Source organism: Oncorhynchus nerka, linkage group LG22 (genome assembly GCF_034236695.1).
Source record: "Oncorhynchus nerka isolate Pitt River linkage group LG22, Oner_Uvic_2.0, whole genome shotgun sequence".
In the NCBI taxonomy this organism is placed as follows: domain Eukaryota; kingdom Metazoa; phylum Chordata; class Actinopteri; order Salmoniformes; family Salmonidae; genus Oncorhynchus; species Oncorhynchus nerka.
Window position 1 is genome coordinate 54179420 of NC_088417.1, and position 24026 is coordinate 54203445.

Below are 24026 nucleotides of genomic sequence, written 5' to 3' on the forward strand. Positions count from 1 at the left end.
CTGCTATCCTTGACCTCGCCTACGGCCTGGGTGGACCAGGACGGAGAAACAAACACACAGGTACTGTCCTGTTCGAAAGAACTCTCATTCTTGGGTGATTTAGTGACAGTTTACCACTTAGTTTGTGACAAACGCTCCTAACCTTGAAGAGGTTTGCCACAATATCATCTCAGACATAAAGTACTGCAGTTTAAGACCATCAATAGAATGTACTATTTGCCAATGAAACGGAATATCATGCACTCTGAGATGTAATTCCTCTGCTGGAGGTGTAAAACACAAAAGGGGACATATATTTGCCTATGTTATGGTGTTGTGAAGGCTGGCTGAATTCTAGCAAAGAGTATGTTCTTTAATCTCAGTATGTCTAACGATTCTCCCTTCTCCTGTTTTTGTTTGCTTGGAGATGTTGATACTGGAGACTTATCTGTAGAAACTGTATAACTAAGCATTTATAGCGGCTAAGTAATGCATTGCCATTAATTGGAAGGTTGGTTATCCTCTCACAATGTCACGTTATGTATCACTAGAATTGATTTATTACCAGATTAAGGACATACTGGGCAACTTTCATAAGGGCTGGATGCCTTATATGGAATACAGTAGGACTAAAGGAGTCTGTATTGACAACATGCCCAGGGGAGATACCTATTTAGCCAAACCCAAGCTGCTGGGCTTGCTCAGTCCTGGCCACGGTGGTCTGTCGTGCTATGGGTTTGTCTGTACATAAGCATAATAATACAGCCTGTATCACATTTGAACACTTCATCCAAAGTGCTTTTACCATAAGACTTAAAAACAGGCCTAAAACAGGTAATGCTAGCTTGAAGTGGTTGGTGAACGCGTTTGGTCAGTAGTGAATAGATAAATCTCATTTTGTCTTATATTGTATAAGCTAAAAGCTAACATTTTATTTGATTTTGGATCACAGGTCAAATGCTGCAATTACATTTACTTTTATTACTCATCAAGAGAAGGGGAAAGGGGGTTTCTTCAACAGCCATCTATCCACTCTCCCCCCACATCCCTCCATACAAGTGCCATCTGTCAACGTTACGTAAAAAACCCACTTGAAGCAAATTTAAACATTGAATTAAACTAATTTAATCAAAGAGCAGTTGAACAAGAGTGAGCTAAATTTAGAATGAGGGGGTGCCAACAGCGAAGTAACTCCCCTGATGTATCCTGTAGAGAGAAAGAGCATGTGGCAGTTAAGGGATCATGCAAATTCTATGAGAGGGACTCAGTATTAGAACACAAAGTTAACACGTAAATAACTTGATGTGGACAATCATTCACAGGCAAACAATTTGAAACTGTCTAAGAGTCATCTATACAGTGCAGTAGGAAAGTATTCAGATCCCTGACTTGTTCCACATTTTGTTATGTTATAGCCTTATTCTAAAATTTATTCAATTAAAACATTTCTCATCAATCTACACACAATACCCCATAATGACAAAGAGAAAACACATTTGTTGAAAATGTTCCAAATCTCTCTCTCTCAAAAAAAAGATACCTTATTTACATAAGTATTCAGTCCTTTTGCGATGAGACTTTAAATTGAGCTCAGGTGCATTCTGTTTCCATTGATCATCCTTGAGATGTTTCTACAACTTGATTGGAGTCAATTCAATTGATTGGACATGACTTGGAAAAGCAAAAACCAAGCCATGAAGTGGAAGGAATTGTCCGTAGAGCACCGAGACAGGATTGTGTCGAGGCACAGATCCGGGAAAGGGATACCAAAACATTTCTGCAGCATTGAATGTCCCCAAGAACAGAGTAGCCTCCATCAATCTTAAATGGAAGAAGTTTGGAACCACCAAGACTCTTCCTAGAGCTGGCCGTCTAGACAAACTGAGCAATCCGGGGAGAAGGGCCTTGGTCAGGGAGGTGACCGAGAGCCTGATGGTCAATCTGACAGAGCTCTAGAGTTCCTCTGTGGAGATTGGATTCCAGAAGGACAACCATCTCTGCAGCACTCCACCATTCAGGCCTTTATGGTAGAGTGGCCAGACGGAAGCCACTCCTCAGTAAAAACACGACAGCCCGCTTGGAGTTTGCCAAAAAGCACCGAAAGACAGACCATGAGAAACAAGATTATCTGGTCTGATGAAACCAAGATTGAACTATTTGGCCTAAATGCCAAGCATCACGTAATGTCTGGAGGAAACCTGGCACCATCCTTACGGTGAAGCATGGTGGTGGCAGCATCATGCTGTGGGGATGTTTTTCAACGGCAGGGACTGCGAGACTAGTCAGGATCGAGAGAAAGATGAACGGAGCAAAGTATAGAGAGATCCTTGATATAAACCTGCTCCAGAGCGCTCAGGACCTCAGACTGGGCTGAAGGTTCACCTTCCAACAGGACCACGACCCTAAGCACACAGCAGGAGTGGCTTCGGGACAAGTCTCTGAATGTCCTTGAGTGTCCCAGCCAGAGCCTGGACTTGAACCTGATTGAACATCTCTGGAGAGACCTGAAAATAGCTGTGCAGAGACACTCCTCATCTAACATGACAGAGCTTGAGAGGATCTGCAGAGAAGAATGGGAGAAACTACTCAAATACAGGTGTGCCAAGCTTGTAGCGAGGATGTAATCGCTGCCAAAGGTACATCAACAAAGTACTGAGTTAAGTATCTGAATACTTATGTAGATGTTCCTGTTAACATTTATTAGAGAGATATGCTGATTTACAGCCATGGGGCCAGGCTTATTGCTTCGCACCAGGGTGTTGTAGGAGACGGTAGTGACCTTGAATATCATGTCCAATGGATAGGGCTGAGTGACTGAACTGTGTGAATGGTCCTGTGGGTGGGAGAGAGAGAGAGGAGGGAAGGGTCAGTAATCAAGTAATATCAGACTGGCTATGTATCATTAATCATCAGCCCCTCCCCCCCAGACAAGGGGTATACATTCCAAGAAGTAGGTCAATTGTAGTGAGCAGGTAGGATGTTTGTGAACCAACTTTGTGCCGATGTAGAGATTGTTCTATTGGCAAGCTATCTTCATGATAAGTTCTGCATTTTAGCTAACATTATCCTTTTTATCTTCCTGTCACACAATAAATAATTTGTGCTGTAAGCACCACCCTCTGGAGAGCCCTGTGGTTGTGGGCGGTGCAGTTGCCGTACCAGGCGGCGATACAGCCCGACAGGATGCTCTCGATTGTGCATCTATAAAAGTTTGAGGGTTTTAAGAGACAAGCCACATTTCTTCAGCCTCCTGAGGTTGAAAAGGCGCTGTTGCACCTTCTTCCCCACACTGTCTGTGTGGATGGACCATTTCAATTTGTACGCTGATGGAACTTACCTTGCCACCTTCTCCACTGCTGTCCCATAGATGTGGATAGCGGGGTGCTCGCTCTGTTGTTTCCTTAAGTCCACAATCATCTCCTTTGTTTTGTTGACGTTGAGTGAAAGTTTATAGCCAATGTTGACTTCGTGTCTGTGACATCTAGTGGAAACCCACGATTATTTGGTGAAATGTTGAATAAAACAGAACAAAATGTGATTTCAGCCAATTTTATTCCATATTTATTTTAACAAAAAAAAATCTTAATATCCAATTAAATAATTTAGATTTTCTGCTATTGCTGCAGATGCTACATCAGAGTGGGCCGTTTGTTTCTACCGTATCTCTGAAGATACTGAAAATAAATCAGGAACATAATGACAAAAAACTACTTAATGTTTGTGTCAAAGTGTTTCACAACCACATGTATTTTTTCAATATAACAGGGTAAACTTCAAAATAAGTTTGACATTCAAATCTCAAGGAGATCAACGAGAACACAGCAACGTGGCTGACAGATTCCTGATTTCCTATGATCAACAATTTATACGTTTCCGTATGTTTTAATCCTTAATGTAAAATTGCTGCACAGCTATCCATGTCAAAGCTCTGTAAACTATTAATATTTAAATGATACAATTAAAAAGCATACATCAAATAAAATCAATCATACCTCCCAACGTAAACAAATATATATTTTTTGGCGACATAAATCAAATGCATTTCACAAGGAGAACAATACTCATACCGATATAGACGGAGCAAAAAAAATTAAAGTAGACAAACAATGCAGCAACCACGAGAGAGACCAAGCAGCAATACTGAAAAGAGCATAACAGAATATCAAAAAAGTGCTTCAGTATTTCAGTCAGTTCACACTTCCTGTAGGGAATTAGGAACTATGGAGATTCTCTTCCGGGAACTTTAAGGCACGTCTGACTCATGGTCTGACCCAGGGACGCACTGCACAACTGCAAATCACCTTGCGATGCTTTCCGTCTTGAACTGCGACCCAGTCTGCATTCCTGACTGAAAAAACTATTCTCACCAGCAACCATTATTGGCTAGTTTACGCCTAGATTAGTATTGATGACAACATAGTTAGATCCTTGTTTTTACAACAAAAAGTAGCACAAAAATAGTCTACATTTACTCATGCATACACTATAGACTGCCCCTGGCAATCTTGAAATGTCCCAAGTTTTAACACAAGGAAGTTGTACAAATACATTTAGAAGAGTAGTACATTTACATGTCAGGGGCAGTTTTGTTCTAGTTTCACAGTGTGACCCAGATTTTGCCCTCAATGGGGCTATTCCTATCTTAAACAATTACACCCCTCCAAAATTGCCACTTTTCCCTTGTTTATGAAATGTTGGAAACACTTTTTAAAGACATATTTCAGGTACAGGAGTGATACCCGCCTCTACCGTGTTGTCAATTTCCCTGAAATGTGCGGAGACAACATTAACACAATCTACCAAGAACCAAACCGAGATCTGGCTTGGAATTTAGCTGTGTTTAAAAAAAAACATTGTGACAGATGTACAATCCTCTCACAAAATTAGTAACACTTTGTTGAATAGTAATCCAATAGCGATATCTTGCTCGAACAACAAGGCAAGACCCCCCCCATTGCTCAACGCCCAGTTATGAAGGCGAGGGAGCTAGCCAGAGAGAGAAAAAGAGTCGGTCAGGGACCTGGATCCACCAGGTCTGATCTCGGCGGCGGTGTTACACCAGCGTGATCTCCACTTCCTCCCTCTTCTTCACCTGGCCACGAGGCTGCTGCGGCTTGGGGGGCGGCGGTGCAGCGCGGACCTGTCCATAACATACAAACAAGCTAGGTTATTCCTTTGAGTGCCATGTGGAACCTCAACAACGAGTCTTTTCAAACCGGACAAGGGTCAGTATCCATACAGTGTGACTTACAGGTCGAATGGTGCCCCCCGCACCACCATCTGTTGGGTACCTGGGGGGCTGGGTGGAGTTCTGGGCAGGACCTGAAGGTGAGGGGGGCAGACAGAGTCATCATCACCACGTCTTGGCATAGAAATCACTACAGGGTAGTGACATTGTGCCTTAATAAAAACAACCCAGATGTGTCAAATCTCAGAATGAGGACTCTTAAAATCCATGCTGTTGTTTATTACTTGTCCACGTCCCTACTTTTTTACATGGTCTATTTTGTGTGCATTTATTATGATAAATAACATAGCCTGGTCCCAGATCTGGTTGTGCCGTCTTACCAACTCCTATGTTTGTTGTCATGCCATGGACTATAATACAGCACAAAACAGATCTGGGACCAGGCAATGAATGATATGCATTGCAATAACGTTTGAAGTGCAAAATAATAAATAGTCAGCCTTTGAGGAGTGGTTCTTACTTTGCAAGTGGCCTTTGAGTGGTGCGGGCGGTGGCCTATGGTGGCCGTTGATGGAGGGGGGGCGGGGTATGGGGGAGGCGCTGGCACTGGAGGGGCTGGACTGGGGCGAGGGCAGAGTGGGGGTCAGGAGGTGGCTGCTCTGACAGGGGCTGCTATGGAACGGGCCCAGAAGGAAGGGACTCTGTGGAGAGCACTCGGAAAGAGGAGCGGGGGACGCCTGGAAGACAGCGCACACCACAGAATTAAATAAAACAGTAATATATTGATACTGTTATACAGTATCTTTATGACGTATACTGTATGGATGAGAATGTGAGCCGTGAGAACCTTTTTTTCTCCATTCATTCCCTCATGGATCCATGTGTGTAAACAGCATATAGATAGATAGAGGACACCACATTGTATCTGTCCCATTATGGCGTCTGTGATAGCATGGGCAGCGCCGTTGAGGCCATCTCCATTTTGTAGTGGTACATTGTCTTCTACTACTTCTATGAGTAGGTAAACAAACTGAAAGGATGCATACTGCCACCTGTAGTGTGTTGTTTAAACAGCTATAAAGCAAAGGTTGGCTCCTGATAAGGAATGATCATATAATTCCATCCAGGTTAACCCATAGGAAGTCCCACCCAGTTGACTAGTTCAACAAAAAGGTGAAAATCCTCAATGGTGCTGCCCATGCTAAAACGGGCTTTTGGGCACTAGTCCTCTATCCATCTGTATGGTAAACAGCTCCTAGGGTGATTGCATACATGTGTGTACCTGCGGATTGCTGCTGGCCTCTCCTGAGACGTCGCCATTCTCACTGGCACCACCCGCTGCCAGAAGGTCCTCCACAAGCACAGCAGGGAAGACACCCACGGTGCCATTGAACTCGCCCTCCCAGAAACCATCATCCTCGTAGGTCTCGCGGCTCAGCACACGGATGATGGCACCCTCAGGGAACGAGAGCTCCTCACCTGTCTGGCCCGCGTAGTCGTACAGGGCCTTGGCGAAGCACACTGAGGGTGGCAGAGGGGGAGAGAGCAAAGGTGAAAAGGGGAGGTGGAAAAGGAGATAGAGAGCAAGGAAGAGATCAAAATGAAGAGAACATTTAAAAAAGAAATGGTCACAACATCTCAATGACATTGTTTATTCAATGTGGGGCGAATCCTAACTTTTACTTAAGTCCAATTTCCTGTCATCTCCCACTGACATCAATGCACGACTAAGTGAAAATCGGACTTCGCCCGTGAGAGAATGTTGAGTCATGCTGCTCCAAACGTTTCGGCCAAATTCACTGTCTCTCACCACCGCTGGAGTCTCCGTTGACGATAGGTGTGCCTGGCGTGTGCAGCTCTGACTCGGCCAGCTCGGGCTCGGTAGAGTTACTGGAGGAGTGGGAGCGAGCGTCCAGGGCGGCCAGAGACTGGAGCATGCTCATTAGGCTGTTGGACGAGGGCAGCTGCAGGTACTTCTCCGGGACATAGCCCACCTGGCCTGTCTGGTTCCTGGCCTGGAGACAATGTTGGAACACACACACACAGGGTTATCGTCAGTGATAGTAGGGCACACTGCAGCAACATGTTTTGTAATGGAAAACAAAACAAAGTTCTTATTGAACAAGTTGAAGTAGTACCTCCCTATTTCACTCTGTTTCAAAAAAGTTCTCTCCCCACTGGACACAACCCCTGGTGTGTACAGTAGGAGTATGATATGACTTCAGAGTACCTCTTGCTTTATTCTAGTTAAAACACAAACTGAGGTAGCGCCACTCTTGAAAAGCGCTCTGTACCTTGACCCAGTCCTCCATGTCCCCATCATCGATAACCTCTAGCACCTCCTGTTCCTCGATGGTCAGCTCGTCTGGCTGAGACGCCTGGGAGAGAAGAGAGAGGAAAGAGGTCATGTTTCATTACTGCAAGACTGCCCCAGTCAATTCCGTTAATATATTATAGGTTGGAGCTGCGTGCTGCTCACAGGACCTACAGTGGGAAGAACAAGTATTTGATACACAGCCGATTTGGCAGGTTTCCCTACTTACAAAGCATGTAGAGGTCTATCATAGGTACACTTCAACTGTGAGAGACGGAATCTAAAACAAAAATCCAGAAAATCACATTGTATGATTTTTAAGTAATTAATTTGCATTTTATTGCATGACATAAGTATTTGATACATCAGAAAAGCTGAACTTAATATTTGGTACAGAAACCTTTATTTGCAATTACAGAGATCATACGTTTCCTGTAGTTCTTGACCAGGTTTGCACACACTGCAGCAGGGATTTTGGCCCACTCCTCCATACAGACCCTCTCCAGATCCTTCAGGTTTCGGGGCTGTCGCTGGGCCTTACGGACTTTCAGCTCCCTCCAAAGATTTTCCATTGGGTTCAGGTCTGGAGACTGGCTAGGCCACTCCAGGACCTTGAGATGCTTCTTATGGAGCCACTCCTTAGTTTCCCTGGCTGTGTGTTTCGGGTCGTTGTCATGCTGGAAGACCCAGCCACGACCCATCTTCAATGCTCTTACTGAGGGAAGGAGGTTGTTGGCCAAGATCTCGCGATACATGGCCCCATCCATCCTCGCCTCAATACGGTGCAGTCGTCCTGTCCCCTTTGCAGAAAAGCATTCCCAAAGAATGATGTTTCCACCTCCATGCTTCACGGTTGGGATGGTGTTCTTGGGGTTGTACTTATCCTTCTTCTTCCTCCAAACACGGCGAGTGGAGTTTAGACCAAAAAGCTCTATTTTTGTCTCATCAGACCACATGACCTTCTCCCATTCCTCCTCTGGATCATCCAGATGGTCATTGGCAAACCTCAGATGGGCCTGGACATGCGCTGGCTTGAGCAGGGGGACCTTGCGTGCGCTGCAGGATTTTAATCCATGTGGTCCCAAGCTCTCTTCAGGTCATTGACCAGGTCCTGCCGTGTAGTTCTGGGCTGATCTCTCACCTTCCTCATGATCATTGATGCCCCACGAGGTGAGATCTTGCATGGAGCTCCAGACCGAGGGTGATTGACCGTCATCTTGAACTTCTTCCATTTTCTAATAATTGCACCAACAGTTGTTGCCTTCTCACCAAACTGCTTGCCTATTGTCCTGTAGCTCATCCTAGCCTTGTGCAGGTCTACAATTTTACCCCTGATGTCCTTACACAGCTCTCTGGTCTTGGCCATTGTGGAGAGGTTGGAGTCTGTTTGATTGATTGAGTGTGTGTACAGGTGGAGTTCAAACAGGTGCAGTTAATACAGGTAATGACTGGAGAACAGGAGGGCTTCTTAAAGAAAAACTAACGAGTCTGTGAGAGCCGGAATTCTTACTGGTTGGTAGGTGATCAAATACTTATTTCATGCAATAAAATGCAAATTAATTACTTAAAAAATCATACAATGTGATTTTCTGGATTTTTATTTTAGATTCCGTCTCTCACAGTTGAAGTGTATCTATGATTTTTTTTAAATAGACCTCTACATGCTTTGTAAGTAGGAAAACATGCAAAATCGGCAGTGTATCAAATACTTGTTCTCCCCACTGTATATGGTACGAGGTACGGTACCATACTGCACCGCATCCAAGGTGCTGAGTTAATTGCCAGCTTAAAGATAATAGGAAAGCACTCTGTGTGTGTGTGGGTACCTTGTATGAGTAGAGCACTTTGCAGGTGAGGGGGTAGTTCCTGAGGGTACTGGAGGGGCTGGAGCTGCTGTCGTCCAACACCTCCCCACTATCTTCATCCTCCTCCCTCTCTAGGTCACCTGTAGCCTAAAAACACACACACAGCAAGTTGTAGAGGATCCCTTTGAGCAAGGGAAGCCGCAGAATTGATACTTTCGATCACCTAGTGCAGGAGTGTCAAACTCATTCCATGGAGGGCCTAGTTCCTGCTGTTTTTTTTGTTTATCCTTTCAATTATGACTTAGACAACCAAGTGAGGGGAGTTCCTTGCTAATTAATGACCTTAGTTCATCAATCAAGTGCAAGAGAGGAGGGAAAACCTGCAGTCACTCGGCCCTCCGTGGAATGAGTTTGAGACGTGACATAGTGAGAAGGTGGTTTGTAGATCAGTGATTGCAAAATTTGTAGCCTTGTTAAATCATCCTGATCTCGCAAGCTCACATGCTGTCAGCTTGGTTTCACAAGGCTAGTCAATCTCAAAACACAAACACAGCACAGGCTAAGCTAGCACCTTAAGGTTGAGAAACAGTATCTTAAAGACACACCTCAGCTCCCTTATGGGATATACCTGAGACCAGCAAATTCCAGTAGGCAGGTATAAAGGGGACAAAATTACAAATCGAGATGCGTTTATGTGTATGAAATTTTGTCTCGTATTTGAATGTGTGTTTTGTGACTCACGGAGAGTGAAAGATCATGGGCATTGAGGTTGGCCCACCGCTCGTTCTCCAGCTCCTCCATCACCTGGTTCATGGCGCTCTTCAGCCACGTCTCCACTGTGATGCCTGCCTCTCTCAGTAGAGCCAGACGAGCATCTGCCTTCAGCTTCACGGTCTGGAGTTAGTGACATATTATGAATTTCATGCTTATTTTGTCATATTATGAATTTCATGCTTATTCCCTCCTAATTCCAGGAATCTACGAACTGGGATTTCTGGAAAACCTGGGATTTTGCAAACCTAGTAATGACTCATGCTATAATAAAAAGCTCCCTTAGAACTGTTGTATGTATTCTGCCTTATCCACCAACAGGGGGCATCAGAGGCAAGAGAGACTAAGGTGAGACAACCTGCTGGCCCACTGATAAACAAACCTCAGTAAGGGATCTCACACACACGTGAGCACTGGTGGAATCATAACCATGGTCTCCTGCTCAGGAAACCAACGCCTCCTTCTTGGGCTAAGGGTAACAGATTTTAAGCCGAGGGCAGGGCTACCTCATTGCTCTCGAGTGGCGCAGCGGTCTAAGGCACTGCATCTCAGTGCTAGAGGCGAGACACTGGTTCGAATCCAGGCTATATCACAACTTGCCGTGATTGGGAGTCCCGTAGGGCGGCACACAATTGGCCCAGCGTTGTCCGGTGTAGGCAGTCATTGTAAATAAGAATTTGTTCTTAACGGACTTGCCTAGTTAAATAAATAAAATCACAACAATCCTACTAAACTTCACTACACACACGCACAAGTTTACCTCTGCTCTCCGCAGGTTCTCCCTGGCCTCCTCCATCTTGAGCTCTAGCTCGCTGCGGTTCTGCTCCGAAAGCCCCTGTTGGGTCCCATAGTCCTCCAGGGCCTGAAAGGTCACAGGTAACATGTAGAGAACAAACCAATCTTAATGGCAGCGTCTGAAATGGCACCCTATTCCCTGCATAGTACAGTAGGGAATAGGTTTCCATTACAGACAAAACCTATGACAAATCTTAAAAGAAACTACACCACCACACAATGAAAAGGAGGAACCAAATCACAATCAGGAAATGCTAAAACAATAGGGCCATGAAAATGAGAAACGCTGAAATAATCAAGTAATAAATGGTAGACAACATTACAGTGAATAGAAGAAATTGTAAAACTCTCACAGATAAAGCATGACTCATTTAATATCATTTCAAGTAACGGGCCATGTTACATCCTGGTTTACTGGAAAACACTTGTCAGAGTTGGGCCAAGAACTATCTACATCCGTTATCTTATCACCAAATTTTAACAACAAACTATCAGGCCAGTAGGGCGATGGTTCGAACGTTTCCTAAACGTTATCACTTCCCTTCCCTCTGACACAGTGCAAGCATCATAAAACTGATTAATTATTAGTATTTTATATTGGGTTAATGATATCTCCGTGTTGAGTCAGTTGGAAGTGTACTGAAGTTGAACAAATCTGAGCCCGTATTCATAAAGTCTATGAGTCCATGTAATCTTATCTAAAAGGCAGAAAACCTTTCCTAGATCAGCACTCCTACCCTGAGACACTTTGTGAATAGGCGGTCCCTCGCTCTCGCTTTTTAACATTTCCATCCCTTTCTCTTTTCCTCCCCCTCTCTCACCCTCTGACTGTGGATGATGCTCTTGTGTTCTCGTGCCACTCGGGTCGCCCACTTCCGTGCCTCCTTATCCAGACTGTGCTCCTCCACTGTGCCACTCTCCTTCTGCAACTGCCCCACCTAGTGACCAGGGATGATGTATAGGGGAGGGAGAGAGAGAGTTGAATAATAAACATATTCAGCATCCGTATCTGTCCGTGCATCTATTAAAATAAGTCAAAAAGACTTGTGTATAATATATGGTACATATAAAACAGACATATTCACCTAAATATTTATGGTTGGATATTGGAGCTGATATTCGTTTGAGGGTGAATGTTGGCAAATATTATGAAATTAGATTTTTGAGGAATGAACTCAAGGCGGCGTAGTAAAAAACATTATTCCACTATTGAGGCAGACGACGAAACAGTGTGTGTTTGTGTCGAAAAGAAAACAACCTAGAGGAAAGCACTTCCACTATGGATGACCTCACAAGAGGAACACAGCCAATCCACATCCCAATGGGATGAGAGGCAATGTCTCTAAATCAGGGATGTAATCAGTACAATGTGAAATGTCTGATATTTGCTCGGGAGTAGGTTGATTCCAATAATATAGGATTAGAAGGCGATCAGAAAAACATAAATTCCAGATTTAAAATGGAATAATCTTGTTCTTATTTCTCTCCACAACTCATCTACAAGGCCTGAAGTCTCAGTCCAGGCCTCTCTGATGTGTAATGTGATATGTTCTGAACACTGCAAAATATAAAGGAATAGAGCTGACACGGTTCTCTAGTCTACATGACCTACAATCATATTCGTTCTACATAATAGACTTCTATCAGAAGGTTCTGTAACACTAAGTGTTCATTATCCACCAAACAGAAGAAAACGTACTGAAACGGGGAGGGACGTCCCTGGACTTGACTAATAATCAAACGCTCATTTTTGTTTCCTAATACAAAATGATTTTAAACATTTTCCATTGCACTCGGTAATGAACAGAAATCACTGGCCATCTGATGGACACGCGCAACAGGACCACAAAGTTTGGTCTCACCTCTCCTCAGGAGGTGTATAGGTCAACTCCTATGACTGATGATGACCCCTGGCATGACTCATGCACACACAGCTGATTAATCTCTAAGCCCTGACAAAATAATAAACACAGTCCAAATGACTAAATGTATAATTATGAGTACATTCAGCGAGAGAGAGCGAGAGAGCTCTTCAGTCACAATAATATGCGCTTTTATCTATTCTAAAACACAGACACCCCTACCATTTGTATTTCAAATATTTGCACATTGTTAAATCACTGTACACAGCTGATAACATTAGAAATGCCTTTATCTTTCAGAAACCTTTGTGTATGCAATATTTAAATCAAATTTTATTGATCACACAAATAGTTAGCAGATGTTAATGAGAGTGTAGCGAAATGCTTGTGCTTCTAGTTCCGACAGTGCAGTAATATCTAACAATTCCCCAACAACTACCTAATACACACAAATCTAAAGGGGTGAATGAGAATATGTACATATAAATATCTGGATGAGCGATTGCCGAGTGGCATAGGCAAGGTGCCATAGATGGTATAAAATACAGTATATACATATGAGTAATGTAAGATATGTAAACATTTTTAAAGTGGCATTGTTTAAAGTGACTAGTGATCCATATATTAAAGTGACCAGTGATTGGGTCTCAGTGTAGGCAGCAACCTCTGAATTAGTGATTGCTGTTTACTGTTCATTTCTAGTTTGTTTTGTTTCTTTACATTTTTATATTTTGAATTACATGTCAATAAAACCCCTTTCAATTACATGTCAGTAAAGCCCCTTTGAATTGAGAAAGTGATGCCGTGCGTGAAAGAACGAGCCAGAGCAAAAAAGAACAGAGAGCCAGCGAGGGAGAGAGCGAGAGAGAGCCAGCGAGGGAGAGAGCGAGAGAGAGCCAGCGAGGGAGAGAGCGAGAGAGAGCCAGCGAGGGAGAGAGCGAGAGAGAGCCAGCGAGGGAGAGAGCGAGAGAGAGCCAGCGAGGGAGAGAGCGAGAGAGAGCCAGCGAGGGAGAGAGCGAGAGAGAGCCAGCGAGGGAGAGAGCGAGAGAGAGCCAGCGAGGGAGAGAGCGAGAGAGAGCCCGAGGAGAGAGCGAGAGAGAGCCAGCGAGGGAGAGAGCGAGAGAGAGCCAGCGAGGGAGAGAGCGAGAGAGAGCCAGCGAGGGAGAGAGCGAGAGAGAGCCAGCGAGGGAGAGAGCGGGAGAGAGCGAGAGAGAGCCAGCGAGGGAGAGAGCGAGAGAGAGCCAGCGAGGGAGAGAGCGAGAGAGAGCCAGCGAGGGAGAGAGCGAGAGAGAGCCAGCGAGGGAGAGAGCGAGAGAGAGCCAGCGAGGGAGAGAGCGAGAGAGAGCCAGCGAGGGAGAGAGCGAGAGAGAGCCCGAGGAGAGAGCGAGAGAGAGCCAGGAGGGAGAGCGAGAGAGAGCCAGCGAGGGAGAGAGCGAGAGAGAGCCAGCGAGGGAGAGAGCGAGAGAGAGCCAGCGAGGGAGAGAGCGAGAGAGAGCCAGCGAGGGAGAGAGCGAGATACCTCTGTCACATTGTTTAGAGAGGGGAAAGGGGGGGTAGGTTTGAGGGAGGTGGAGGGTGCAACTGCATCACTAAATGTTTTCTTTAGGAACAGGCCACCGCTTGTTTCACTACCAACGGAAAACAACGAGGGTCTTGGAGACAAACACCCTCTGCAGGCGGCAGAGGATGCGGACAAGTGCACTGGTGGGCAGACAGACTGACTGGCAGGCTGGGTCAGTTGAGAACATGTTCCTCTGGGGCTCGCATGCACACCATAAACCATACAAACAAACCTGCGTGCAATGAATTGATACGCAAAACAACGCCAGATTCAAAACTTTGAATTTTTCAATTTAAACTACTATACAAAATTCTTGCAACTAATAGAATGTTGTATATATATGGGGGATACAATCTTCCCAGCTCTGCAGATTCTGCTGTGAGGAGGCAGAGTCATTAGATCATTTATTTTGGTATTGTACATATGTAGCTCGTTTTTGGTCACAGGTTCAGGAATGGCTGAATAATTGCAACATTTGCCTAGAACTAACACTACAGATAGCAATACTGGGTGATTTGAAAAGCCATAGTCAAATCAATCAATAATATAATACTTATTTTAGCAAAAATGTTTATTTTTAATTTACAATCTGTAGAAGCTATGAGAATAGGAAGGTTAAATTATTTTGTGAAGCATCACAGCACAGTTGAAAAATATATGGCAAATAGAAATCTGAAATGGATGATGTTGAGAGATAGATGGGAGGGGTTGAATGGAGTGGGACTAATAAGATAAACCATGTAAAGCATACAGGATCTGTAGAATGTATATAGGTTCAGAACTTTTGTGAAATAGCACAGTTACAAATAGAAATCAAACTGGATGGACATCAGAAATAGAGGAAGGACTAAGAACAAACAAGAGAGAACTATTGTAAAGTAGACTGTCTGTAAAATGTGTATAAGATGTATAAATTGAAGGTAAAAGCAGAAGTGTTTATTAGTTTACTCCAATTGGGGGATCGGCGGAAGGGTTTGCAGGGAATAATAATAAAGGTATATTCTTTTTAAAAAGTATGTCTATATAGGTATGTGTATGTATATATGTGTATATGTATGCATGTGTTTATGGATATATTTACCAAAATATGGGGGATTGGAAATGATGCAGACAATTACATTGGAAGCGAACATTCTTTCCGCAATATTAAGCTGATCCACCCCTTAATTTTTAAAATGTTTTAAACCTGCGTGCAACACAAACACACTCACCAAAACACAAGCATTGCATGTAATGGACGTCACTGTCATTTAACGGCTTGCTTCCTCCCTCACAGGTCCACTACTGTAATGGATTTTACAAATCCCAATCCTTTAGCCAGCTACGCCAAAGAATAGCTAGCAATTCAATGGCATGGGTAGAAGCATTTCAAGTTGAGGAGTGAGCCTACAAATTCAACTTGGTTACACATATGCACAAGCATGTACGGTAGAGCAGGTTAGCTAGCCTAGTGGTGAAGAAGGACCAGTGGTTCTACAAGAGGGTAGCTTTAGCATAGCTAGTGTGTAGCGTAGCACTAGCCAACACGTTCCATGAGAGAAGTAGCATTAGTGTAGCATTAGCGTAGCACTACTACCCACCGTGTCAGTGTTGATGGGCTGGAAGAGGATGGCTGGGGTACTGTGGAACACTTGGTTCTGCTGTACAAACTGCTGCTGGTGAAAGTCCTGCATCATCTGAAGAGAACACACGAACATACGCAGATGCACACACACGCAGACACGCACGCATAGCCATTTAGTTAACCTCATAATACAGCACAATAGATGCAACTGATAATCTGAAAGAGGCGTAAAGAGATTAGAATAGATAAAACTCATTATCATGACAGAAGAGGCCTTAAACTCCTTTGAGAGTTTATTATGTCATCGGAGAGTGACCACACTGTTCTTATTTAAGCCAGGGCCATCAAAGGACCACTGACGGTCAGAGCAGAGTCACAGGGGAGCATTCACGGTCACCTCAAGGGTCATAGGAAGATTACCAGAGAGAGGTCAAAACTATACACCCACACACACACAGCCTGCTGTGGCGTCACAGTGAAAGAGGAACTATATGAGTCAGCCGGTAGAAATCTGACCCCTCTGTGGGATCTGGCACCTACAGCTCGCTGCCTCCCTGCATATACACAGTACCAGTCAATAGTTCGGACACACCTACTCATTCCAGGGATTTTCATTATTTTTACTATTTTCTACATTGCAGAATAATAGCGAAGACATCAAAACAATGACATAACAAATATGGAATCATGCAGTGTTCTTCAAAGTAGCCACCCTTTGCCTTGATGACAGCTCTGCACACTCTTGACATTCTCTCAACCAGCTTCACGATGTAGTCACCCAGAAAGCATTTCAATTAACAGGTGTGCCTTGTTAAAAATTCATTGGACCGGTGGAAATCTGTCCTTTGGTCTGATGAGTCCAAAATTGAGTTTTTTGGTTCCAACCGCCATGTCTTTGTGAGATGCAGAGTAGGTGAACGGATGATCTCTGCATGTGTATTTCCCACCATGAAGCATTGAGGAGGAGGTGTGATGGTGCTTTGCTGGTGACACGGTCTGATTTATTTAGAATTCAAGGAACACTTAACCAGCATGGCTACCACAGCATTCTGCAGCGATACACCATCCCATCTGGTTGGCGATTAGTGGGACTATCATTTGTTTTTCAACAGGACAATGACCCAACACACCAACAGTCTGTGTAAGGGCTATTTGATCACTCAACCTCAACCCAATTGAGATGGTTTGGGATGGACCGCAGAGTGAAGGACAAGCAGCCAACAAGTGCTCAGCATATGGTGGAAACTCCTTAAAGACTGTTGGAAAAACATCCCAGGTGAAGCTGGTTGAGAGAATGCCAAGAGTGTGCAGAGCTGTCATCAAGGCAAAGGTTGACTACTTTGAAGAATCTAAAATATATTTTAATTTGTTTAACACTTTTTTGGTTACTACATGATTCCATATGTGTTATTTCATAGTTTTGATGTCTTCACTATTATTCTACAAGGTAGAAAATAGTAAAAAATAAAGAAGGGTGACCAAACTTTTGACTGGTACTGTACGTTCATGCTGGGTTGAGCGGAAACGAACTGTGAACTACAGTCGGGTTACAGAAACCCCAAGAGCCCAGGACTAAGATCGCTGAGGGGTAACTGAATAGGTAGGAAGACAACAGCGTATTGGGAAAAGTAATCTCTAAATCTTTAAAGCTAGATTCCATAGTTGCTACATACATTTTTGGACTTAAATTATATTATACCCATAGATTTGTCAAGAATATCATTTATAAATGCCTCATGAGCTTTGTTTAATGGTCGTACCCCATCAGAACCCAAAATAAGCTTGCCTCACTCCACTGGTTGGAAACAACATAAACAAACACTTGTATAGCCTCAAAACATGGTTAAAGCTATACATTTGATATCATGGAGGGTCAGTCGTTGCATGCATAACTCTCTAGCCCCATCCCTGAGCTTTTTAGCAAAACAGGGGTGGGGAGATGCTTTGTTTTGTTTAAATGAACAATTCTAGCTTTAAAAGAAAAATATGGATCTAAACAATGGTATACATGCTAACTTGACCATCTGGGTTTTGAACCTGGGTCTCCTGCACACTGAGCTAAAGCCTAGGCATTAGCTTGGGGGAGTTAATGCAATCCTTCAGCTTTCAGACAAGGTTCTGGACTAACCACCTGTTACACCGACTTCCCAGCATTCTCTGCATAGAAACTCTCTCCCAAAGTAAAACGAAAAACTCCAATAAAAGCCTGGTTTGTGCTGTATAGCCAATATCATTAGACCATAGGAGTTGGCAAGACAGCACAAACAGATCTTGGTCCAGGCTAGTTCAATGAAGAATAATATCAAGCATCTCACAATTACCCGTTCAAGTTCCATTTCCTTATATTTTTTCATCTAAAAGGCTAAACTGATTCTGGATCAGCGCTCCTTCGAGACACTTGACACACGGCCACTGGGCTAGTTTGCGTGCGCTCACCCCATTGGAGTTCTCCAGGAGGATGTTGAAAGTGTTGTGAACAGCCTGATAGGACTCAAGCTCCATCTGGCACAGAGAGACCAGGTAGTCCTTCACCTGCTCATAGATGCTCCCATCCAGGACCTGAGGAGCGCAGTAAACAGGGAAATAACTTAACTTGTAATTTATCAGTAATATGCAGCAATAACCCTCCATCTCACACTGGTGGTGGCATTCCAGGCAGCCTGTTTTTGCAGTCATGCTAACTATGACACAGCAATCACCTGAGATATGAGGCAACTGCAAAAAAAAGTACCTGGAATGCCCGCATACTTTGTGTGTGCCAACGCCTCACCTTAATGCAGTCGATCAGGTCAGTGTCGTAATAGCGCTGCTGGTGAGCGTTAGCCGCAGCTAGCGTGAGGAGATAGTCGTTCCTGGCATGGGTGGCTTTGGAGTTACACTCACTCCTCTTGGCTTTCAGCTGAAAACATGCACGTCAGTAACTTAAGTTGTACTTTTTTTCTCCATTCCCATATGCACTTGAGTTTGTAGTCATGGCCAATTGGCCATACATAAAATGGATTCATTTAATTCGCTCACCTTTACACTTGCCCTCTGCAGACTGGACCTGGATTGGAAGAGACTCAGTTTGGACCTGGACAGAACAGAGGGAGAGATGGAACATATATGTGAACAGTCACACAAGACCAATTATTCCCTATGGTCTTTTACATTGTCACTCCTGTACATTCGTGAGGATTGGATAGGTAGCATTACGGCAATAGCTCCACCTTTCCCTCAGATTTGTTACCCATCTGATCCTCTCAAATCTCCACAAGGCCGTAGGGGTAGGATTTTTTAGTTTGTGTGTGTGCGTGCACGTACTTGGCGTCCTGCTCGGCCTTGTCCCTGACGGCCTGGGCCATGGTCTCTGTCTCCTGATACTTCTTCCTGGTCTTAGCCAGCTCCTTCACCGAGTCCTGCAGCTCTGCCTGCACCAGCATCAGCTGGTCAATACACTGAACAAATAACCAGAGGGCATACAGTCAGCTGGTCAGTACACTGGAGAATAGTGCTGAGCGATTAACCAACTTTTCTGGGGGTTTTCTGTTATTAAAACAACTAATTGACTGATGTCGGTTCAATTACTTGAATTCCATTTAGACAGACGGCTCAGAGAGGAAGAGGCAAAGTGAGAGGTTTCACTTTGGCCAAGATCTGTCAGAAATAAGCCCAATGCGAAGTCTATTGGCTTAGTTTGGACCTAAGCTTGTCGCCTGCATTCCCGCCTTTGGGACAACAACTCCCATTGTTAGGCGGTAAACGGGACCACATGAGAGAGTAATGTACACAACGACAAGAGGGACAGAGACAGTTTGTGAAAGTATGCCTTATCAACTTTGAAGAACTAGTAAAATGATTGTCAGACAGCTCTGCAGCATAATATGCAGTTTGGCAAAATACGAAGACCGTATAGTATGGGGAGCACATAGGTGTTATATGGCCTGGCTGCCTGCTACTGCCTGAGCAGAGATGATTACTTTAAGGAATGAACAATAATAAAGCCATCAAATAAAAACTAAGTAGCTGAAATATTGCATAGTAATTTCCTATTTTTCTATTGATGTCTACCCAATGTGGACCTGACAGAGACATTAAATATTATCAATGTTCACCATTTTTGGCTTTGGAATTTCCATTAAAAGCTCTAAAATCAATGTAACGTCATTTTCTCATAATGCATTTCTTGTTTTAAAAAAAATAGTTGAAACCAAAAACCGTGATAATTTGTTAAATAATTGAACCGAAACCTAATAGACCTAAAAAAGCACTAATAGCTCAGCACTACTGGAGAAACAACCAGAGGACATACAGTCAAGCTGGTCAATACACATAGTCAGCTGGCACAGTATGGCTCATGTGGTGAAACATGTCAAATATCCTGACTCATTGATAATACAGTTACCCGAGCCATGGTTCACTTCCTTCACTCAGACAGTGCAGGATTATCAGGGCGATGACTGGCCAATAGCTTCTACCCCCAGACCATGAATAGCCACTAGGCAGCTACCTGCTCCCCCCACCCTGCAATTACATCTGCGTTCCTGTACATGTGACTAACAACATACCTGGACAAGCATGCCCGTTCCACTGGTAGCCATTCTAAGATGTTTGTACTAAGAATAAATATGATATTCCTATTAGGTCAGTCAGGGTGAACAAGAGGGTGCTAGTTGATGGTAGCCAGCGGAACATGGATAGAGATAAATAGAGAGCAAGTGTTGGCCAAAGCCTGACATCCAGTGATCATATGGACAGGGCGGCCATGTGGCCAACTCTTAGCTGATATTGAAGCAAAGCATCCAGGCTTGGGCATGTTCAGTAGGGCGAAAACGTTTCTAAATGGACTAAAACATAGAGGTAAGGTTTTGCTACAGTGTGCCAAACTGAACATGACCCAGTATATAAAAAGAGCATACCAAGAAAAACATTGTTTGCTGAAGTGTGAAGGCCCACCTGAACTATGTATATTTTATATATTAATACAGTGTCTTGCAAAAGTATTCAGACCCGCAGTGGAAGAATCCTTATTTATTTAAGATAAATTCATAACTAAAATAGTCATTGCAGAAGTATTCAGCCATTTTGTTTAGGCAAGCATACATTTGTTTAGAAGACAAATTTGGTACAACAAATCATATAAGTTGCATGGACACACTTTTTTTAATGACTAACACTTCCTCTGTCCCCCCCATACAGATAACATCTGTAAGGTCCCTCAGTCAAGTATTGAATTTCAAGCACAAATACAACTACAAACATCAGGGAGCTTTTCGAAAGCCTCAAAGGGCAGTGATTGGTCAATTGATAATAACAAAATCAGACATTGAATCTCTTTAAACATGGTCAAGGTAATAATTATGCTGTGGAGTATGTATTAAACCACAAAGACACAGGGGTCTTACCATGAGGCCATTGGGGATTTTAAAACAGCTACAGAGTTCAATGGCTGTGATGGGAGAAAACAGAGGATGGATCAACAACATTGTTGTTGACTCCACTCTTAATGACAGAGTGAAAATCTACGGCAAGACTTAAATTGCTGTCTAGTCATGATCCCCAATATGTTGACAGAGCTTGAAGAATGGTTAAAATAATGGGCAAATATTGCACAATGCAGGTGGGCAAAGCTCTTATAGACTTACCCAAGAAGACTCACAGCTGTAATCAATACCAAAAAGTGTTTCTAACATGTATTGACCCAGGGAGTTGAATACTTATGCAACGACTATATTTTAGTTATTTCATTACTATTATTATTATTTTTTAAATGTTACTATTTTTCCTTCCACTTTGACATTAGAATATTTTGTGTTGTAAACAAAAAGTACAATTCAATTCATTTTAATCCCACTTTGTAACACAATAAATCAAAGGGGTCTGAATACTTTTGCACAGCCCTGTATATACAGTGCATTCGGAAAGTATTCATACACCTCGACTTTGGGGCGGCAGGTAGCCTAGTGGTTAGTGTTGGGCCTGTAACCGAAAGGTTGCTAGATCGAATCCCTGAGCTGTCAAGGTAAAAATGTGTTGTTCTGCCCCTGAACAAGGCAGTTAACCCTTTGTTCCTAGGCCGTCATTGTAAATAAGAATTTGTTCGTAACTGACTTGCCTAGTTAAATAAAATATGTCCACATTTTGTTAGATTCATCAAGGATCTCTGTACTTTGCTCCATTCATCAGCCCCTCGATCCTGGCTGTTCTCCCAGTCCCTGCTGAAAAACATCCCCCATCGCAATGCTGCCACCACGCTTCACCGTAGGGATGGTGTCAGGTTTCCTCCAGACGTAATGTTTGGAATTCAGGTCAAAGAGTTCAATATTGTTTTCATCAGACCAGAGAATCTTGTTTCTCATGGTCAGAGTTTTTTATTTTATTTTTAATTTCACCTTTATTAAACCAGGTAGGCAAGTTGAGAACAAGTTCTCATTTACAATTGCGACCTGGCCAAGATAAAGCAAAGCAGTTCGACACATACAACGACACAGAGTTACACATGGAGTAAAACAAACATACAGTATAAAACAAGTCTATATACGATGTGAGCAAATGAGGTGCAATAAGGGAGGTAAAGGCAAAAAAAGGCCATGGTGGCAAAGTAAGTCCTTTAGGAGTCTTTTCAAATCAACTCAAAATGTATTGGTCACATACACGTGTTTACCAGATGTTATTGCGGGTGTAGCGAAATGCTTGTGATTCTAGCTCAGACAGTGCAGTAATATCCAACAGTTTCACAACATAACAACAAAAATACACGTAAGTCTAAGTCGGGTTGCAAAGGGTCAGAAACTTCCCGGGAAATTTCCAGAAATTTTCCATAGGAAGTTAAGTCCTGGAATTTTGGGAATTTTGCATAAATCCTACAAAAAAAGTTATAACCTAACAGTGAACCTTTTTTGTGGGATACACATTAGGCAATTCTAGGTATTGTGGCATATTTTGGTTAAACTATCCCCAATTCAATGGAATTGCAACCCTCTGCATGCACAGTACATTCTTCCATCACATGTACAGAGCACTCTTCCATCACATGTCCAGCTGATTCTCAAGATCTTGCACACTAATGAGATGCTATTGAGCCCAAACTATACACTTTCTGAGCAGAGGACTACATGCTTTCTGGTAAGTATTGATTACAATACCGAGTGGAGTGAATATAAACTCAGCAAAAAAAGAAACGTCCCTTTTTCAGGACCCTGTCTTTCAAAGATAATTCGTAAAAATCCATATAACTTCACAGATCTTCAATGTAAAGGGTTTAAACACTTTCTCATGCTTGTTCAATGAACCATAAACAATTAATGAACATGCACCTGTGGAACGGTCGTTAAGACACTAACAGCTTACAGACGATAGACAATTAAGGTCACAGTTATGAAAACTTAGGACACTAAAAAGAGGCCTTTCTACTGACTCTGAAAAACACCAAAAGAAAGATGCCCAGGGTACCTGCTCATCGGCGTGAACGTGCCTTAGGCATAGTACAAGGAGGCATGAGGACTGCAGATGTGGACAGGGCAATAAATTGCAATGTCCGTACTGTGAGACACCTAAGAGAGTGATACAGGGAGACAGGACGGACAGCTGATCGTCCTCGCAGTGGCAGACCACGTGTAACAACACCTGCACAGGTTCGGTACATCCGAACATCACACCTGCGGGACAGGTACATGATGGCAACAACAACTGCCAGAGTTACAACAGGAATGCACAGTCCCTCCATCAGTGCTCAGACTGTCCGCAATAGGCTGAGAGAGGCTGGTCTGAGGGCTTGTAGGCCTGTTGTAAGGCAGGTCCTCACCAGACATCACCGGCAACAATGTCGTCTATGGGCACAAACCCACCGTCGCTGGACCAGACAGGACTGGCAAAAAGTGCTCTTCACTAACGAGTCACGGTTTTGTCTTACCAGGGGTGATGGTCGGATTCGTGTTTATCGTCGAAGGAATGAGCGTTACACTGAGGCCTGTACTCTGGAGCGGGATCAATTTGGAGGTGGATGGTCCGTCATGGTCTGGGGCGGTGTGTCACAGCAGCATCGGACTGAGCTTGTTGTCATTGAAGGCAATCTCAATGATGTGTGTTACAGGGAAGACATCCCTCATGTGGTACCCTTTCTGCAGGCTCATCCTGACATGACCCTCCAGCATGACAATGCCACACTGCTCGTTCTCTGCGTGATTAACAAGTGTTTATGTAAGAACA

At 43.6% G+C, this 24026-nt stretch overlaps 1 protein-coding gene across 3 annotated transcripts in view; it reads right to left on the bottom strand.

The window, feature by feature from the left end:
* Positions 1-3514: 3514 nt before the first annotated feature.
* The window catches only part of LOC115105348 (F-BAR and double SH3 domains protein 2-like), a 48775-nt gene continuing 28263 nt past the window's right edge, over positions 3515-24026 (bottom strand). For all 3 annotated transcript variants that reach the window (XM_065007254.1, XM_029627284.2, XM_029627285.2), the window contains 15 exons: positions 19143-19276; positions 18858-18912; positions 18610-18738; positions 18276-18398; positions 15856-15951; positions 11674-11790; positions 10818-10919; positions 10028-10180; positions 9308-9433; positions 7462-7545; positions 6978-7182; positions 6450-6688; positions 5688-5904; positions 5231-5301; positions 3515-5119 (listed from right to left, as the gene is read on the bottom strand). In XM_065007254.1, coding sequence (XP_064863326.1) covers positions 5033-5119; positions 5231-5301; positions 5688-5904; positions 6450-6688; positions 6978-7182; positions 7462-7545; positions 9308-9433; positions 10028-10180; positions 10818-10919; positions 11674-11790; positions 15856-15951; positions 18276-18398; positions 18610-18738; positions 18858-18912; positions 19143-19276 — 1938 coding nt within the window. In that variant the 3' untranslated portion in view covers positions 3515-5032. The remainder of the gene's footprint in view (positions 5120-5230; positions 5302-5687; positions 5905-6449; positions 6689-6977; positions 7183-7461; positions 7546-9307; positions 9434-10027; positions 10181-10817; positions 10920-11673; positions 11791-15855; positions 15952-18275; positions 18399-18609; positions 18739-18857; positions 18913-19142; positions 19277-24026) is intronic.